Raw genomic sequence first — 19,862 nt, 5'->3', positions numbered from 1 at the left:
AAGAAAAAATGCACCTCAGTTATTATTCATTAAAGCACTTAAAAATCTGCAGGTCACACAATTATATTAGCTTAGGGTTTTCTTTCTGACATAAATAAATATTATATTTGTAAAAAAAAAGACTGAAAAAAAAAGAAAAAAAAATTGATCGTATAGAAAAAAAATTGCGACATTATTGTTCCAACAGGGACTCGAACCTGAGACTTCTTGCTTGGAAGCCGTTAGCTCTAACCATCGAGCTGTTCCGTTTCTGCAGGAGGGGATCTTAAACATAATAAAACCAAAAAATGCACCTTAATTATTATTGATTAAAGAACTTGAAAATATTCAGGTCGCGTAATTATATTGACATAGAATTTTCTCCCTTAGATGAATAAATATTATTCGTCAAAAAATAAATAAATAAATAAATAAAAAAGATTTTTTCAAATTATATTTTAAAAATACGTAATTTGAGAATTATCGTTTTAACAGTGATTCGATCCTGCGACCGCTTGCTTGGAACCCTTGCGCTATTCAGGATCTGATGGAGGGGATCTTAAACATATTAAGAACAAAAAATGCACCATAGTTATTATTGATTAAAGCACCTTTAAATCTGCAGGTCGCTCAATTATATTTACGTATAATTTTCTTGCATACAACAGACTGAACAAAAAGAAAAAAAAGGATTTAATAAAAAAAAATTGAGACATTATCGTTCCAACAAGGGACTTGTACCTAGGACTGCATGCATGGAAGCCAAACGCTCTATCCATCGCGTCATTCCGTTTCTGGCGGCAGAGATCTAAAACATATTAAAACCAAAAAATGCACCTTAATTATCATTGATTAAAGCACTTTAAAATCTGCAATGTGCCGTCATTATACTAACATTTTTTTTTCCTGTACAGGAATAAATATTATTCGCAAAAGAACAAACTAAAAAAATCAATTTATTTTTAAAAAAAAACGAAATTTGTTTGTAAGATTATCGTTCCAACAGGGACTCGAACCTGGAACTGCTTGCTTGCAAGCAGTATGCTCTAACCATCGCGCTATTTCATTTCTGGCGTTGGGGATCTTGAACAAATTAAAATTTAAAAAATGGACCTTAATTATTCTTGATTAAAGCACTTTAAAATATTCAGGTCACATAATTATACTAACGTATTTTTTTTCCTTACAGGAATAAATATTATACAAAAACCAATTTAAAAAAAAAAATCAAATTATGAAAAAAAAAAATGTTTTGAAGATTATCGTTCCAACAGGGTCTTGAAACTGTGACTGCTTATTTGGAAGCCGAACGCTCTAACTATCGCGCTATTCAGACTCTGGCGGTGGGAATTTTAAATATATTAAGGACAAAAAATATTCCTTAATTATTATTGATTAAAACACTTTGAAATATTCAGGTCACATAATTATATGAACGTATTTTTTTCCTCACAGAAATAAATATTATTCAGAAAAGAACAGATTAAAAGAGAACTTTCAAAATAATAATAATTTTTATTTTCTTAATATAATCGTTTCAACAGGGACTTGAACATGGGACTGCTTGTTCGAAAGCCAAAAGCTTTGACCATAGCGCTATTCAGGCTCTGGCGGAGAAGATCTTAAACATATTAAGCACTTTAAAATTTGCAGGTCGCATAATTATATACGCTTAGGGTTTTCTGTCTTATATATTAGCATAGTCAATATATAAGAAAGCATAATTGTGTTAGTATAGTTACATTAAAGTAGAATTCTCTTCCTTGCATAAATATATATTACTCGCCAAAGAACAGACTAAAAAAAAATAATTTTCAAATTGAAAAAAAAAATTGAAAATTATCGTTCCAACAGTGACTTGAACCTTGGACTGCTTGCTTGGAAACCGAACGCTCTAACCATCGAGGTATTCAGATTCTAGCGATTAGGATTTAAACATATTAAAAAGAAGAAATGCACCTTAGTTAATATTGACTAAAGCACTTTAAAATCTGCAGGTAGCATAATTATACTAACTTTTTTTTTCTTTTCAGAAATATTATTCACAAAAGAACAGACTAAAACAAAGAGTTTTCGAATTAAAAAAGAAAAAAAAATACGATTATCGTTTCAACAGGGACTCGAACCTGGGACCAGGTGCATGCACAGTGGGGGAAGAAGGGACACCTGTTGGCCCTGGCCCGAGTCTGAAGAGGGCCCAATATTTTTTAAACTGGGCTTGAAATATAGGGGTAATCATTATGGAGGGGGGTCTGGAAAATTCATTTGTGACGAGCCCCAAAATTTCTGTGCATGCCCCTGGTCATATGCAGTTTTGCCCAACCTTTTTCTGCTCGAGTGCCGCACCTTACATTTAAATGATTCTCGAGGCTAAGTACACATAAACAGTTTCAAAATCTTTAATATCTCTTTAAATAATATGGGAAAATTGAGAAAAGGAAGGGAAACTAAAGATAAATTTCAGTTATCATTGCTATGTTTCTTTTATTAAACGCATATGCATTTCAGAAACTATTTTTTAAAGATTTGGATCCGAATTTGTAACATTGTCATAAACGTACTTTTCGATTTTTGTAACATTAAACAAAACTGGCCTCACGGATCAGTTTAAAGGGCCTGATTTACATAGCGGGTCGCAGATTGGGCAACACTAGTCATGTCTAATTTATAAAAATACAAGAATGACAAACAATTTTGTGAACAGTATTTTATTTCATATCTTTGTGAGAAGAAGAAAAAATCATAAAACTCATCAACTACATAACGTGAAATGAATACACATTTTATGTATTCTAAAAAAATTTTGTACAGATTTCAAATATGAAGTTTTTCTACAAATTATGTACAAATATCTTTTCTTAGTACAGCAGTGCACAACCGTGCTTCACTTTTCACAAAACCAGTTACTGTTTGTGCATAATTTGCCCAGAAGTTTTTCGAACTAAATTCTAAGCGAGAATTTAGCTCATTATGTTGATAACATCTTTTCGACGAATATTTTCTTACAAATGAACTTTTGTACAAATATGTTCACGGTCATGGACTAGCTAAAAGTGAAAATGAAGACTAGCAACTTCTTAACTGTGACCGTAACTTCTGCCAGACAAAGATGAAAGACTTTTGTAAATGCTGAAATTAAGTTAAACACAATAACGCTAATATGTATCACAAATTCAAATAATATGAGTGAACATTTTTGTATTTAGAAATATTTTAATTCATTGGCTGACGTTGTTCAAGATGCTCCATACGATGAATATAAATACGTATTTTGAATTTACATCATTCAACGTTCTTTAAAATACTTGATTTAATGATTATTTTTTAAATTATGCTTGTGATACTTATTAGCGTTCTGTTGGTTAACTTAATGCTGAAATTAAGTTAAACAACAAATTGCTAATAAGTATCACAAGTCATAACGGTGATCCTTCTTGTATTTAGAACTATTTTTATAAATTGCTTGACATTGTTTGAGATGTTCCGCACATAAAATATAAATACGTATTTTGAGTTGACATCACTCGAAGTTCATTAAAATACTCTAAAATATTATTTTTAGAAATATATTTGTAAATAGCGGAATTGATGATTTTAAAATGCCTTTCAGTACGATTCCCTAAGCAACCATTAAACAGTACTTGAATTTGTAAAATAATAACGTGAAAAACCAAATGCAGAAAATTTTTATGAAAAATGATATTTTTTAACTTAAAAAAAATACATCAAAAGAACTCATTAGATAAAAAATAAATGCATAACTTATGTAAATATTTTTACGCATCAACAATTTATAATGAGTGCAAAATTAAGCTAATAATGCATATTAGTCATTGAAACTATGAATATGTAATTTTATAAAAGTCAGCTAACATGATATATATTCAGTAAATTACCGCCAATTAGCCAGGGCTAAATCAGAAATACATGAAGTACACCGCCAGCTCAGTCATTTCCAGTCGAGGACTGCAGTTTCATTCTTCCTTTAGAGGTTTTCCATCTCCAGCTCTGTCACTTTCCTATGCCGGGCTGATGAGTGCTAATATGCACGTAACTGCAGTTCTGGGCTGGAAATGACTAAGCTGGTGATGTATTTCATGTATAACATGAAATAATCTAAAAAATTTTTAATTATGTAAGCTGGAAAATGTAAGTTTTTCATACATAAAATTATTTATTAAATATTTTTATTATTTATTTTTAGGGTCTATAAATAGATTAACAGATAAACAATAAAATGTACTCATTAACAAACGGAAAACGTTTTATTAATACTTTAGCTTTTTAACTATAGTTACGAGAATTTATAATCTTGGTTGTTTTGTAGAAAAAGTGATTTTATCTTCAAAGACTTAGAGAAATGTTCGGTGACTATTTGGCCTGAAGAATTAGCCTGTTTCATAACACTTATATGTACTTTTAAAACGGTAACAAAAAAAACTTATTAATTTTTAAAAAATTCTATAATTAGTTTCATTCTATCAGCGTTTAGTGCGTTTAAAACACATCAAATGTAAAAATTCCGGTGCTTTAGAAAACAACATGAGTTGCAGTATTTGTAGAAGTAAAAATTGTTGATGAACTCATTACTTCTGTTAAGATTAACTCAATACCTTGCATTAAAAAAAACTTATGTCTATTAAGCAGTAAGTTAATGTCCTTAAGCTAGTGCTGAGGCAGAACTACATGAAAAATACCGACAGCCAGATTTTTGGATATCATACAGGTATTTTGCAAGTAGCTATGCATATTAGATTTTTTTAATAGAAATATCTACATGTTAGCTAAGATCAGCTTATAATTTTTAACAGGATAATTTATTAGTAAATATTATGCAACTTAATCTGTTTCTGATAGAACTGAAACTCACTACTCCAAAGATATGAAATTGATGTTTCGATGCTGCGCTGCAAAAATTCAGCCATGATGCAAATAGATTAAATTTGGTTGTTTTCCTGAGAAGATAGGAAACGTTTTCATAGTGATTTGTTACAAGAAATCGTCTATTGCACAATGAGTGGCAATCAAACTAGCCTAAAGATGCGAAACTTTTTCAACAACATGTATTTAACATACAGAGTTGTGGCACTAGTAAGATTTTCAATCCAAAACTTATGAACAAGCAATGTATAGACAAGATTAATTTTTTTTTTCTGAATAATCAGCTTTTGTAAAACTGTTACATCATTGCACAGATTGCACTGACGAAGATTCTTGACCAGGAACTTCGCCTGGTCTAGGAGTGCAATAGAACTTTTTGTGAGCCAGAAAGTTTGAAAGATAATTAAAAGATATGTCACACGATTTGCAGTACTTTGGCCCCACTTTTGAAGAAGAACTAAACGTTCCTGAACATTGACTGTCTTCCGGTAGAGGGCGCTTAACGCCTTTAGAGTTCATTGATGAAGGTGGAGGTGATATGTTTTCCGTTTTCATTAATGGTGGTGATTTATCACTAATGTCCAACCGTTGGATTTCTGTCTTCCCGAGCACTCCATTGACTATTGGCTTAACATCCATACTAGATGAACTACTATTGCTATGGTCAGCAAGAGAAATATGATCTTGTGACGCACTCTGACTGGAAGAATGTTCTACCGGATGTGGTTCTGTCACTTTTGAAACAGTTTCTACACTAGGTCGACTATTTACAACACTTGACATGGCTTGATTTGTCACTAAGTCTTTATGAACCAATTTTACATGCCTAACCACATTGCCTTTGTATGACGAGGAATATCCACAAATTTGGCACCAGTGAGTAGTGTCCCCTGTAGCAACAGGGTCTTCTGTAACTGTTTTAATTGCTACAATATCCATTGGAGCAACGGTAGGAAGTGGGTTAACCATGAGTGATGTCTCGCTATGAAGGGGTGGTTCTGTGGCTATGACTGATTTTATGCGATCGGAATTTAGCGATCTGGTGGAACTGGATGCTTTGCGACCCGCGCATCCGATTTCAGTGCCACCTTCATCCATGCATACAATATACGCTTCCTCCGGCGTTGAACTATTTTTGTCCAAATGAATCCTGATATGAGTCCTCATTCCTCGAAGAGTATGTCCTTTGTACCCACAAAGTGAGCAACGGAAAGATTTGATACCCGTATGTGACACCAAGTGTCTTTGTGCTGCGCTTAAGGTAGGGCAGTAAACGTCACAGTAAGGACATTTCCGTTGTACCACGCAAGGATGTTGTCTTAGCAAGTCCTCAGTAGGGTACGCGTTCTTGCACTTTCCGCAACGAAACTCTTGGGAAGAAGCAGCTCTTGGTGGAAAAGATGGTACCAGAGTCATTGGGTTAGAACTTGTGTCACGTTTAAGGCAATAATAGAGTTGGTGTGCTCGTAAATTATCAACAGAAGTATATTTAATACCGCACGCCATGCAGTAATACTGAAGCATCGATTGTGGAATATGACTCGGACTTGCTCCTCCGGAATCGCTACTGTGCTCAGGATTTGGTGGTGACCTCGAGTTTGAAATTCGAGGTGATGCTATTGGGCTCTTCTGACTTGATCGACCTTTAACAGAAATTAATAATTAACAATGATTTTAATGATAAAATTTGCTGCTGTTTTTAAAAATATTTTTACGCTGGTTTATCACCAATAAGAAACAAACAAAACATGATTAATACTGAAAAAGTAGAGGCTATGTGTTTGCAAGTCCATAAAATATTCCCATGACAAAATCTGTAAATCGAGAAAGTCGTTCTTCGTGTACCATTAAATAATTTGAAAGCAACTGATTCGGCAAAATAGGTAGACAAGTGTCACTGTGAACTCGGAAAAGCTTCCTGCTCCTTTTTCTAAAAACTTTAATGTAAAGTGCACTGATCGGACAAGAGTCATAGTATGCTTTTAATGAAGAGAGAGTTAATTTTGAGCTTTGTTCATTGAATGATATTATTTTTCTAAGAACAACTGAAAAAGATGGTTTCACACATTACCGCAGATTGGACGCAAAACGTAGATCAGTATTCCACATGTATAAGCTATGTAAAAAATAAAACCAATATTAATGGAATAGATTGCCTGAAGAAGATGTAGTATTCAGTATTGCTAATATCAATGTTCATTCGATTAAACACGGGGATTCTAAGCACACAAACATATAGTTGAAGAAATTTAGTTTTTAAAATCCCAAATATTAGCTCGATCAAAATTTAGTTCATTAGAAATATAAACATTGCTTTTAACGATATATTAAAATCTGTGCTCTACTGATGAATATTAAAAATATTAAGTGAAGAAAAAATATAAAAGTTAAGAAATTTTAGCTCAAAATATGAAACAAAAAATACAACTTTGATTTAAAAAAACACATTGGAAATCATAAATTTCTTAATTGATATGCATACTGTATTAATGTCTAAATAAGATTATCTAAACAAAAATTATGCCTGAGCAGTAGGGTGGTTCAAAAATACATGTAATAAAATAAGTTTCTCCTAGATATCGGGCTAATCCTCAATATATTTAGACTTGTGGATAGCAATATACTGGAAGAATTTTAGCTTCCTATTTCAACTGTAAGAGGGTGCTCAACCTCTTCTTCCAAACTTCAATAGTATGGAGAGAGGGGTTAAAAAAATACTTCGGACAGAAAAAACAGTGCTACACATTATAATATACACTAGAAATATGCATGTATATTGCAATAAAACAATTATTTACAAGCTGGGGAAAATAGCTGAGGAAATTAAATATTTCTCAATTTGTGGCATTTTCTATGATACGGCTAATGTTAAATTAAGGGGTCATTGAGCACAGTCTTAAAATTTGAGTAAGAAGCTAAAATTTTTACAGCATAATACTATTAGTAAGTGTAAAACAATTAGGGGATGTCATGGACTCTAGCTGAAAAGGTTTTTTTGAACCACCCTACTGAGTAATTTTAAAACATGTTAAGTATTTTTTTTTCGGACAAAAAGTTAATAACCAACAGAGTGTTTCATGCGTGAAAACTAACAAAATTCGTTCATTAGAATAATATTTTAATTAATCCTCATCGGATAGGGTATCCGATGAGGATCAGATCAGATTTAACATTTTTGCTTCTGATTGCCCTCTCTTGTTAGGTTTTGAGAAGACTTCTGATTTGCGTATCCTCTTTTGTCGAGAGAAGATATCTATACTCTGTTCACCAAAAATATGGACCGAAAGTTTAAAAAAAAAAGTTGCCAGAAAGTTTGCTACTTTTAATAATTTTCTCTCGATGAAAAAAAAAAAAAAAAAACAATTATTGCCGTTTTTGCTTGGCAACGATTTGGTTTTTTTCCCCATGCTAAACACTTGATCGACGCCGCCAAATGGCCTTATTTTGTTTTGGTTGAGAGAACTTCTCAAAGAAGACTAGCAAAGCGGATAATTCTTGCCAAAAATGTCTCACTTTTTATATACTGTAATAATAAAACTTAAAAGGTTGACCACACTTGTAATCTGACTGCTGCTTCCGGATCCAAAAAAATATATATATATAAACTTTTTTTTTATCACCATGTATGAGTTTACGACTTCAGTTCTGCACCGCAGGGAGTCAACTAACACAACTTGAATTATGCATTATATCCGAAAATCTACTCCTAAATAATATTATATATTATTAAGGAGAAGTATAATACTAATCATAGCAGAAAAATCAATACCTGCTAGATCCAAAATGAATCAATACTTTTGTGCAACGAAGCATCAGTAGTAAACACCGTTGATAAGGGAACGCTCTTTACAAACTTGTCCTTTATCAATGTTGTTCACTGCTGTTACTTACTCGATCACTTATTTTACATTGTAACTTGTGAGGGAACATAACCAAAAAATAATTTCGGGGAGGGTTACAAAACCTTCATGCGGAGCTTTGTGGAAGAATTGAAATTTTTAAATCTAAACGAACATTTAAATGTCAAACCGAACTTTTTGGGGAGGGGGTGAACCCTAAGAACCGTCTCCCCTTGTATACAGCCCAGTAACTTGTATAATTAGTAGGGGAATGTGGGGAAAAGTGAGGTAGCTAAGATCACTTAGTTTTTTCAAAGGAAACAAGTCGGAAATTTGTTCTGAAAACTGCAGTACGTAAAGAAAGAACAATATATTTTATCATAAAACTTCTTTTGAAACATTTTTTATTTTTGGAGGTAGATTTGTACCTCCGAAAAAAAGTGAAAATTTTTCTCTTCTTTTTTTTTTATGGGACAAAGTGAAAAATAAAATATTTTTGTGATGAATTATTTTTTATTCGATTACTAAAGATATTTTTAATCAACTAAATGAGTAAATAAAAGAATGAATGTATGAATAAAATTGAAAAAAATAAATAAATGAGTTAATAAATGAAAAAAAATCAAATAAGTTAATCAAATGGTGAATGCATAAGAAAATAAAAGATAGAATGAATAAATAGGGAAAATATTTAATACAGGAATGTAAGTGAAATAATTAATAAATTATTACGTAAGAGATTTCATAAAAGATTGAATTAGTAAATAAAATGAACTATTTCACTTTGCCCCGCATACACTTGACTAACTGTGCAATGCATTTAAAATACAAATAAGGTTAATGTTAAACAAATAAATGCTGCACTGAATATTAGTAAGTCTCAACTTATATTTTAAATTTTAATAACAAGAACTTGATCATTTAATAATAACAAAAATGATTTTTGACTTACTACAAAATATTACAATATCAATTTTTGAAAATTGCTTGTATTATCATGATCTCTAATTTTCAGAGGTATTTTTTCCTTGTCTGGAATTGACTGCATGTGTTTCTATATTGTTAAAATATTGCTAGCTAGGTGGCACTAAAAGCAGAGTAAATATTTCACCATTTCACTCTACCCCACTATTTCACTTTGCCACACATTCCCCTACTATTATAAATTTTGTTCGATCGTCAAAAGAACCAACTGAATTCTTACTTAATTACATTCTGTTTAGCTATTCGATGTTTTTAAAGTGCCGAAAGCCAACCATTATGAAACTCACCACTTTCATCTTTGGCACTGGATGAGGTATGCTCTTCTTCGTCCACCCTTCCTTTTTCAGGAGATGAGACATCAGGTTTTTGCACTCTGGCAGCACAATAACGATTTTTATGAACTAAGTAGTTTTCATGCTTGTAGAACACAATGTTGCACTCCTGACATTTGCTTGTCCCTTGTTTCACTATAACAGGTGGAGGAGCCAATGGATCAAGTCCTGATCCACGAGAGATAACATTGTTCAAGTCCAACGGAGAAGTTAGAACTGGCATCAAAGACAACGGAGCCGGAGTTTGTGGTATTGCACTATCCTCGCAGGATGAAGATGATGCTGATGTAAATGAGTTGATGGCTGCACCTAGGATTTTTAAACCTTATTTAAGCTTATTTTGAATCAATAAGCACTGTTATTATTCAATGTAACGAGAGACATTTATAGGGTGTTTGGAAAAAAAATCTATGCTGATAATATATTCATATATTCAAAGAAGTTCAACGCAGAGTCTTGAAAAGGGACACTTATATACAAGCATTTTGCTTTATGAATGCATGGTGAATTTAAATTGTTTTTACGAATTAAGAGAGGTGAGAGAAACCATACAGTGACCTATAATGACTTAGGAGCAAAGGATCGCATTTCATTATGAAAGGCAGAGAAGCTAAAAGTAGATACGGGTTCTTCGCGATGACGCAATACAGGTAATCGCCTCTGAAGTCACTTTGTACCTGCCAAAGTAACATATCCTAGACGATCTAGATAACTAAGACGATCAAGAAGTTACCGTATACAAATTTCTACTGAGAAGAAGAAGCATTTTGCTCTTAGTTAGTACCAGAGAAAGGCCATCAGAGTAAACGCTTTTTTGATCTCTTGCTGAGATATTTTCACAAAGAAAAAATCTGATAGTACAACCCTTGGAATCGTTAGTTTGCTTTCGTAGCACTTGTAGATTCAGATTGGGATTCCGATATTGCTACTTTCTGCCTCTCAGAATAAATGCTGCCCATCAAAATTGCATCTGTAACAATGAAGTTTACGAGTCTTATTTAGAACTATACGATCGAAACTGTTTTGTCTAATGCTTTGTTACAAGACTTAAAATCTGTTCTGTTTAAATTTAGTGAAAAATGCTCTTATAAAACAATTAGCGATGGCAAAATGTGAAAACTATGTATAGTAGCTAATAATATACTTTTACATTTTGTTCATGCTGTTTTAACGACCTTTGTCTTAAGATTTGTTAATTTTTGCAAACCTAATTAGTTGCAAGGAGATGTAAAAAACAAAAAAAAAAAAAAAAAAAAAACAAAAAAAATTAGCAATGGTATTTTGAAGGCGTTTTTAGTTTAGCTTCTCATTTGAAAAGTAATTCTTGTGAATGGGATATTTTTCCCAGCCTGATAGGAAGATAGTGCTAGTTTAATGTAAATCAAACAACAAATATGCAAAAATTGCTGACGCGTGTTTAAGAGTTAGATAACAATTTTTTCATTTAAAATTGATGTGAGCTCGTCGATGTAAAGACATCAGACAAAAAAAAAAAAAATTTTTTTCTTGGATTGTTTTTAAAATCCGCAAGCTCACAAATTTTGATATCGTTAAATGGTTCCTTGTAACCCTGAAGCACTACGCGTTTTAAAAATCCCCTCGAAAATGTGTCAACCTTTTTCTGAAAATTTGTCTAGTTGAAATTTTGTTTAATTTTAACTAACCCTTTAAAAACAAGGGTAATTATTTAATCCTTTTTTCCTGACAGTGGTTGTGTAAGTAGTTAGTGTAAGTTTTATGAAGACTCAAAGTGATTAAAATTCAAAGACGTTAATGAACGTGATCTCCCTTAAGATATGTGAATCATGATTCGTTTCCTATTGGCACAAACGCTCTGGGATGCTCGTAGTGTCACTATGCTAGCTTACAATGCCAGGCAATGTGCTGCATGCCAAGCACAGGAAATGCTTCAAATATTCCAGAGAGAAATCTGACAACTATCCTCCGTGGAACCAGTAGTTAGGAGTTTCATTTTTCAATTCACCAATGTGGAATGAAATTCTATTTAAACAGTGAATCAGAAACAGTTGCTAAGTATCGACTCAATAAGAAGAGACTGAATTCTACCAAGCCAGGTTAAGCAAATTGGTTCAGCGTTAAGATAAATCCCTTAATAGAAAAGTGATCACTGTTGAGTAAGTATGCTTTTTTATTTCCTTTTTTATGATTGGTCTGTTGTTATTAAATAATTGTCCATTACACATGCTACTTTTTTTTTTTTGCATCCGTTCTTTGTATAACTCGAAACCATACTTTATAATATATTCATCATCTGTTCAGTCCTTCTCGAAAAACATTACAATTAAGAGGAATACATTTTTTAAAATTTATTTGCCCTTTACCATCACAGTAAAACTGCAGTTTTAATAATTTCGTTGCATTGCTTCTGAAAAACTCGAAAGAAGATTATTTGCAATAATTTTGTTTTAAGTTTTTTAAATATCTTACTGCGTAGTCATTCCTAAGGCTTTTAGTACACGAAAGTCTTCCGAATAAGTTTTGAGATTGATAGTTTATAAGAAACAGTGCAAAGTAATTAAAAGTGAATTTTTATATTGACGGAATCAAAAAGTTTCAAAGAGTTTTTAAAAAACATTGAAAAAAAGCTACTTTTAAATGTTGGGTTTATCAAGAGTGAAAATATTTTAAAGTCAAGCAGTTAACCACAATTTCCAAAAAAAAAAAAAAAAAAAAAAAAACACAGACAAGATCAATGAAAATTATTTAATAATTTTAGACAGGCAGCGCAACAGAGAATATTCGCGAGACATTTTTCCCCCATAAATTATTTTAACAACAATAGACAGCGAAAAAAAAGGGGAATATTTGAAAGGCATTATTTACTGATATGCTTTCACTTTTTCATTTAATTAAAAATTGGTCTAGGCATTTATCCAAACATTAACTGCGATATTGCCAACCAATGTTTGATCAGAATAATTTACAGAGGGCAACAATATCAAGTCATCGGTTATACCAGGGGCTCCCAAAATGTATGTCATGACAGCATGGGATGCCATAGGAGGAGGCAAGGGGAATCGCGAGGTGTTCAAGTTATCAATGTAGTGCATGTAACAGATGTATAGTAGGCTGCCATGAGAAAATTGTAATTCTTCAAAAGGTACAGCGAATCTGAAAAGTTTGGGAACACCTGGATTATGCAGTTAAATATAATCTATTCAAACTTCAGATGGAAAGCTTGAGATATGCTCTTTCAAAGTGGTCACTAAGCCTGAGAATACAATAGCAGCTTCTTAAAAAATGAAGAATTTCAAAATATAGACTTAAATATCTTTAACAATCTCCGATTGACATGCTCAGTGTGCGCATTAATGTTTCAGGAAATTATTCATTCCTAGGGCTTAAAAAATCTCTTTTACATAATATGTTAGCATTGATATTTCAATTTACCTCCATCTAGTTTTGTCTTCCTTGCGCTGAGACTGTCAGAATCCCGTTTTCTAAAGCTCAAATCCAAAGGCTTTTCAGCATCTTCTTTCGTTACAGCTTCCTCTGGACTTCTACTAGGCTCTCGCTTTGGGACCTAAAATAACAGCAAACATCAGTCAGTAAACTAAATAATGATAGATATTTATTTCTAAACAAAACAAATGATAACTAGTTTTTCTTTTAAGCACAAATAATTTCAATACAAAAGCAATAAATCAAATACATGACGACTTTTAAAAACAAATGTTCAGTAAAAACATTAAGTAATGGACAATGTGGTATACGTTCAAAGGATGTAACTATTGTTGGGGAAAACTTAAACGGCAGTGTCATATTCATGTGATTCTGGATCCGCATAGCCTTCACAATGCTGCCAGGTTAGGTTTTCCCCATCTATAGCCCGTCACTATTTGCTGATCGGGGTCTTTTGGCAAAGTGGTGAGGGCTGCGGATTATCATTCGAATGTTCCACGGACCAAGTCCCAGTGCCGCAACATGTCATCGGCTTATTTAAGATCGATTCGCTACGTAAATACGAATATCCCAATTGGTGAACCAGGACGGCATAAAATATCGTATATAACATTCCACTTTCCAGTGGTTAAAGCACCGGACTATGAGCTACGAGACCAATGGAGTGGATCCAATCGCTACAAAACTCGATCATGACTGACCATCATTACACACGCAAAAAATCAACAACGTATGCCACAAAAAATGACAAATATACTAGACAATGAAACAGTACGAAAATAGAGACAATAGGAACTAGTAATAACCTTTGTAGTTGGAGTTTTTGCTATTGGTGGTTTGATATCTTCTTTTGGAAGGGATTCTTCTCCAGAAGCTGTTGGTGGTGAAGAAGAACTCAATTCACCAGATGCTCCTGGAAGTACAGTATATGTAGGTATCACGTTAGGAGAGTCGTTAGCAGCTTCTGGTGATGATGGTGGAATAACAATGTTGCCAGCTTGCACAAGTCCCGGACTCAAACCCCCGCCTGCCACGTACGAGCAAGGTACCAGAATCAGTGGACTAGTTGATATCGCAGCGTACAGAGGTTGGTGATTCAAAACCACATTGTAGTTCTTATTGGAAGCAGCAGTTTCTGTTTGCTGCTGAAGGGCTACGTCAGGGGATTGAGATGTCTGTGCAGAAACTGGCAGCGCAGCCCCTACTTGTACTTTCTGTGGTGCTTGGGAATGTTGCTGAGTCTGATTTGGAGAAGATGAATTGGTGGATTTATGAACATGCCTGGTGTTACAATAAAACTCTTTGTGCACCTAAAATTAAAACAAAACAAAAACATTTTTAAAAGTTTGCTTTCATGCAAGCGTTATGGTTAAACTTAAATATCAATTATCGCTTAGAATAAATTTGTACACCGTCCTTCCTCCTGGTACATAGATTTGTGTTCTGTGTAAAAAAATTAAAATTAACACTTTCTTTTAAAGAATGAACACCTATTTTATATTTAATTAATTTTCAAAATATTTTCATAACGCAGAAAAATAAAGTTTTAAACATTCTCCGACGCAAACATTTGCTAAACACTTTTTAGAAAAAGTTTTTAATATTTACGATTAAAATACTGAAACTTGAAAAGAGTTACAAATATTGAACAAATATGCTGCTGGTATGTTGATTTTTCGTGAAGTAAATGAGAATAAAAGAATTTGTTCGCTTTTTAAACTCATTATTATCTTAAAGCAAACATTTTTTACAGCATTCTCACTCGAAATCTATTTTTCACGAACTTTAGCTGTTTTAAATTATTTTCATTATCAAAGAAACTTTCAATGTTTTTTGAACCATCCTATAGGTTAAAGGATTGTATTTGTACAAGAAAATGTTACAAATGTAAGATATTTCTTACTTTCGCAGTTCATTTATTGGCATTTCAATGAAATGCAATCTTAGCAAATATTTACATATTTTTAAAAAATGAATTTAAAATAACAGGATGCTCAGTATCTGTCCTACAATACACTTATAGGTATTTTTAATGAAAATTTTAAGTTTAAACAAGATTTATGTTCAAATAAATATTTAAAACATTATGAAATATTTAATTTCCTTTAAAACTAAAGGAAGACGTTTTACTAAATGTGTCTGATTTTAACTAACTTTCAGAAAGACACTTGTGATATGTAGTACAACGGACTACATAAGCAATATTTATTTATTTATATACTTATTTATTTGTATTTGCAGAAAAATTTGGCAAAAATAGTGACTAGTAGTTCGGTAGCAATGGCTATCTAGTAACTATTGTTTCGTTAAATTTTAGCAATGTACGTTATAATATGAGTTTTTTTTTTTTTTTTTTTTTGTGTGTGTTTTTTTTTTTATTTTTAATTTTATGTAAAAAAAGTCATCATCAAGATTGATTTATTGATTTTGTCCGTATGGTCAATTTTAAGCAGATTGCTGAGCCTAAAAGAGGCAGAAACCAATACTTATTAGTTAAAGCGTTTATAAAATTCGAAGTTTATAATTTACAAAAAAATATTACAAATATCTTTACGGAATGTTTTAACAAAAATGACCAATCAAAATTTTTTGTTTGCAAAAATTTTAGAACTTTTAAGTTCCAGGCTTGAATTTTTTCATGCAGTATTTCTTAGTTTTAAAATTCACTGCATTTGTAATGTAGTGAAATCCCGTTACAACGAATACCAATAAAACGAAATATAGATTCAAACGACATTAGATTCCAGTCCCGAACTAATTTCCGTCTTGGTGCTTGAACTCTATTACTACGAAATTCTCATTACAAGAAATAAAATATCTGATCTCTTGAAATTCGTTGTAACAGAATTACACTGTAGTACTTCATTTTCTTTTTTGTTTCTTATTGTGTTAATTCAATGATTTGCTACCAATATACAATAAAACATTATGTAGACGGACTGTTCTGAAGTGGCAATTTCTTGAAATAAATTGATATATGCGTGTTTTATATTAATACCTGCATGCGCACTAAAAGGCGCACATTATTGGTTACATATTCATTAACTACATTGTATAAAAACTAACCTGATAGTTTTTGTAGGATGCAAACTGTATATCACAGTTAGCGCAATAACGAGCCATGGGGGGTGTTGGCAGAGGTATCTCGTGACCATCAGCTCCAGCGGATGATCCATGCATCCTTATGTGCCTGGTGAGACTAGCTTTCTTGTCCGAGGAGTAACTGCAGTACGGACATTTGAACACTCTTGAATGCTTAGCAATCGTTGGTGGTAAATCATTAAGTGAAGTGGCTCTTCGTCTTTTACTATGAGTTTGAGAATCATCAGGTGGTAATAGTTCTGGGTGAGACGCCTTAGAAGAAAGATGTTCCTTGAGTGTGGGGGTATCACCATCTTCAGAAGCAGAAGGACTTCCCATAATGGCTGCTTTAGAAAAATTAAAAAAATAAATGAATAAATTTCCAGAAATTAGTTTTGTTCGAAAATTTTACATAATATGTTTAAGGCATAGAAAATATATTTCACTCAAAAATGTTAACATGAGGTATTTTGTTAATCGCTGATTTTATCGTCATTTCATGTTCAAGTTTCGAAATATCAATACAGCAAACTTTCTATAAAATATTTCTCAAGTTGAAAATGTATTACAGTAAAAAATAAAATGACTTGTTCTTCTAAGGGAGCCATAAATTATTACCTCTTGTACAATAGCTTAACTAAAAGAATTAACGTATTGTTGTTGAGGTCCAGCTTTTTAAAGCAAGAAATCAGTCTCAAAGACATTTTAAAGCTTCTTTATTTCTGATATTTTTACCTTACATGTACGGGAATCGTTGAGTTCAACTTATTTAAAAGCAATCTAGATTAAAAAAAACTGCTAGATTTGCAAATTTTAAAAAAAAATTAACCGAAACAAAAACTTATTTGCAATTCACAGTTGCTTAAAAAATAAAAAAATATATTTATTTTCGGAGATCTCTGAATTATTTTGATAGCATTAATTTTTTATTTTTCGTACTCCTCCCCTCCCTCGTTACCTCCCCTCCCTTTAGAAGGAAAATTTTCAGAAATAATGAAAATGAGTTAATGAACAGCGAAATAAAAATCAATAATTTGTCCATCGAACAAAGTATTCATTAGTTGCTTCATTTGATCTAAAAATCAATTTAAGTTGAAATAAAGTAAATAATCAACAAATGTTTAAACCAAATGTCAAAACACTTTTATTTTTTTAATTTATAGCTCTTGAAAGCAAACTTTGGAAACCACAGTTGAAAGATTCTTTGACATTTTTAACAGCATTCAAAACGGTTTCTAGAGCGCAGACATAACACAATACGTGAAATCTCTCAATTAAGGCATACAAATATCTTAGTTCACCAAGGAAACAGCAGTTTAGATTTATTTCAAACTGACACAAATCTAGCGTCGCGGGTGAATTTTCACCTTAGGGAATTTAGCATTTCAAGTTTCATGTTCTGTACTATTTTTAGCGCTCCAAGGACTTTGAAAGCTCTTACATTTGCCACTAAGCGTAACACACTCAGAAGCTTTCCCGGAATTTATTCGCAACTTGTGGATGAAGAGAGATTACTTTGCAGTTTCGTGTGTTAAGACGCTATCCGTAATGTACGAATGAAAGGTGATTCGGCATTAGTTTTGTGGGAAGCTATTTCTAGTTTTATGATATTGTATTCCTCAATGTATTCGTGCTGGTGGAAAGGAATACCGATTTAGTTTAAGTTTCGTTTGAACTCAACAGTAATGCGGTAATGTTTGTGTTTTGTCACCTGAAATATGTTGCGCTTTCTCTATCTATTTCTTTTCTTCAGTATTTATTCGGTCACTAAACAATATCGTCAGAGGTTTTATTCTAAAGAACGTTTTGTTTTGCCAAGCAGATTATGCTCTCTCTCTCTCTTTCTCTCCCCTTTTTCATCTTTTTATAAAGTTTCAGTCTTGCTAAACAATATGATCAAATTATAAGTAACATACTGATTTCGATTTATTTTTTATAACTAAAGTGGAATTTTTAGTATGTTTTACGAAGGAGTTTAACCAAAAGAACTTGTTTTGTCATCTGCCATGCACACAAGTCATATTCTCTCTCTCTCTCCTTTTATGCAATTAAATCTTGCTAAAGCAATATTATCAGAGAAAAAATAACAGATTATCTCTATATCTATCTCTTCTTTTATCCAGATAAGCCTTGCAAAGCAATATCAAATTAAGAGACAAATTAATCTTGCTTTATTTTTTAATTTAAAAAAGATTTTTAGTACGTTTTACAAAATAATTTAACCAAAGAAATAACTTATCGCATTGGTTAGTGGCGTTGAAGGCGCTCTTTGAAAAGAACCCTTGACCTCGTTTATGCCCTGTTAATATTCTTCTCCCCCCCCCCCAACTTCTCAAAATTGGTTACTTCATGTCGTGTACTACATCTTTGAACAGCAACACAATGCATGGAAGTTTCGAAACAAATGTCTAAGGTTTGACTTCGTGTTATTTTAGTACCAAAATGCTCAAGAATTCATAAATATGCTTCATTAAAAATGCTTAAGATATGCACATTTTTTATACTCATCATTAGCTTTGTAACCGAAAACATGCGTCGAACTTTTTCGCGCTTTTATTGAGCTTTCATCTCGATTCTTAAAATTGTAGAATAATAAGTATAAAGTAAAATAATAAAAAATAAACTTATGTACAAAATTTTGCAATTTGTTTGAATCTCACACTCTAACTTTAAAAAAAAAATAATGGTAAGTTAAGCTCATCTAACATTGAACTTGCTCTACAGGTCAACGAAGACGAAGTTAGTACCTATGGTTTGAAGATATTCATGCTGCTTAGAACCAATGTAACCAAAAACTAAACTTTTAAAATGAAAAAAAAAAAGTGTATTTTTTAATGAAACACTTCAGTATGAACAACAGAAACAAAACGGTGTTCCACTTGGAAATTTTTTATAAAACGTAAACTGAAGATATTTTTCTCACTTTTTTAGAAAAATGTTCGATAGTACAGTTTAGTACAACGCATTTTTTAAAAAAAAATAACAAATACGATTTAAACTAAGAAAATGTTCCAAGTTACTTATTGAAAATTCCATTATTTCGGCAAAATATATGTAGCTTTCGAACAGTATCATCAAATATGCAATCATTTTGGAATCTAGATCCGTTTTTCTTTTAAAATATTTTAAGCTGCATGTAAAGGAATAAAAATTGAAACGTTGTGCCTAGCAAAACGTTGTTCTTGTTAAGAAATACTTTGTGAATGATATAATATTTTTGACGTAAGCCTCTCGTAAATGAATTATGAAAAGGAAAATAAAACATGTTATCATTGAATAAATAATATTTTATAACCTTAAATCACTCAAATTTGAATACAAAGCAAAACTTAAAACAAATAAT

General features: G+C 32.1%; 1 protein-coding gene across 1 annotated transcript in view; it reads right to left on the bottom strand.

Moving 5' to 3' along the window:
- Positions 1-5,163: 5,163 nt before the first annotated feature.
- The window catches only part of LOC129220703 (zinc finger protein ush-like), a 219,777-nt gene continuing 205,078 nt past the window's right edge, over positions 5,164-19,862 (bottom strand). Inside the window, exons 7-11 of the mRNA XM_054855132.1 lie at positions 16,505-16,866; positions 14,245-14,748; positions 13,427-13,559; positions 9,971-10,324; positions 5,164-6,503 (exon numbers count right to left, since the gene is read on the bottom strand). Of these exons, the coding sequence (XP_054711107.1) occupies positions 5,164-6,503; positions 9,971-10,324; positions 13,427-13,559; positions 14,245-14,748; positions 16,505-16,866 (2,693 nt within the window). The remainder of the gene's footprint in view (positions 6,504-9,970; positions 10,325-13,426; positions 13,560-14,244; positions 14,749-16,504; positions 16,867-19,862) is intronic.

The sequence above is a fragment of the Uloborus diversus genome, chromosome 4 (assembly GCF_026930045.1).
Source record: "Uloborus diversus isolate 005 chromosome 4, Udiv.v.3.1, whole genome shotgun sequence".
NCBI classification, from domain to species: Eukaryota; Metazoa; Arthropoda; class Arachnida; order Araneae; family Uloboridae; genus Uloborus; species Uloborus diversus.
This window is presented reverse-complemented; position numbering and strand designations above follow the sequence as displayed.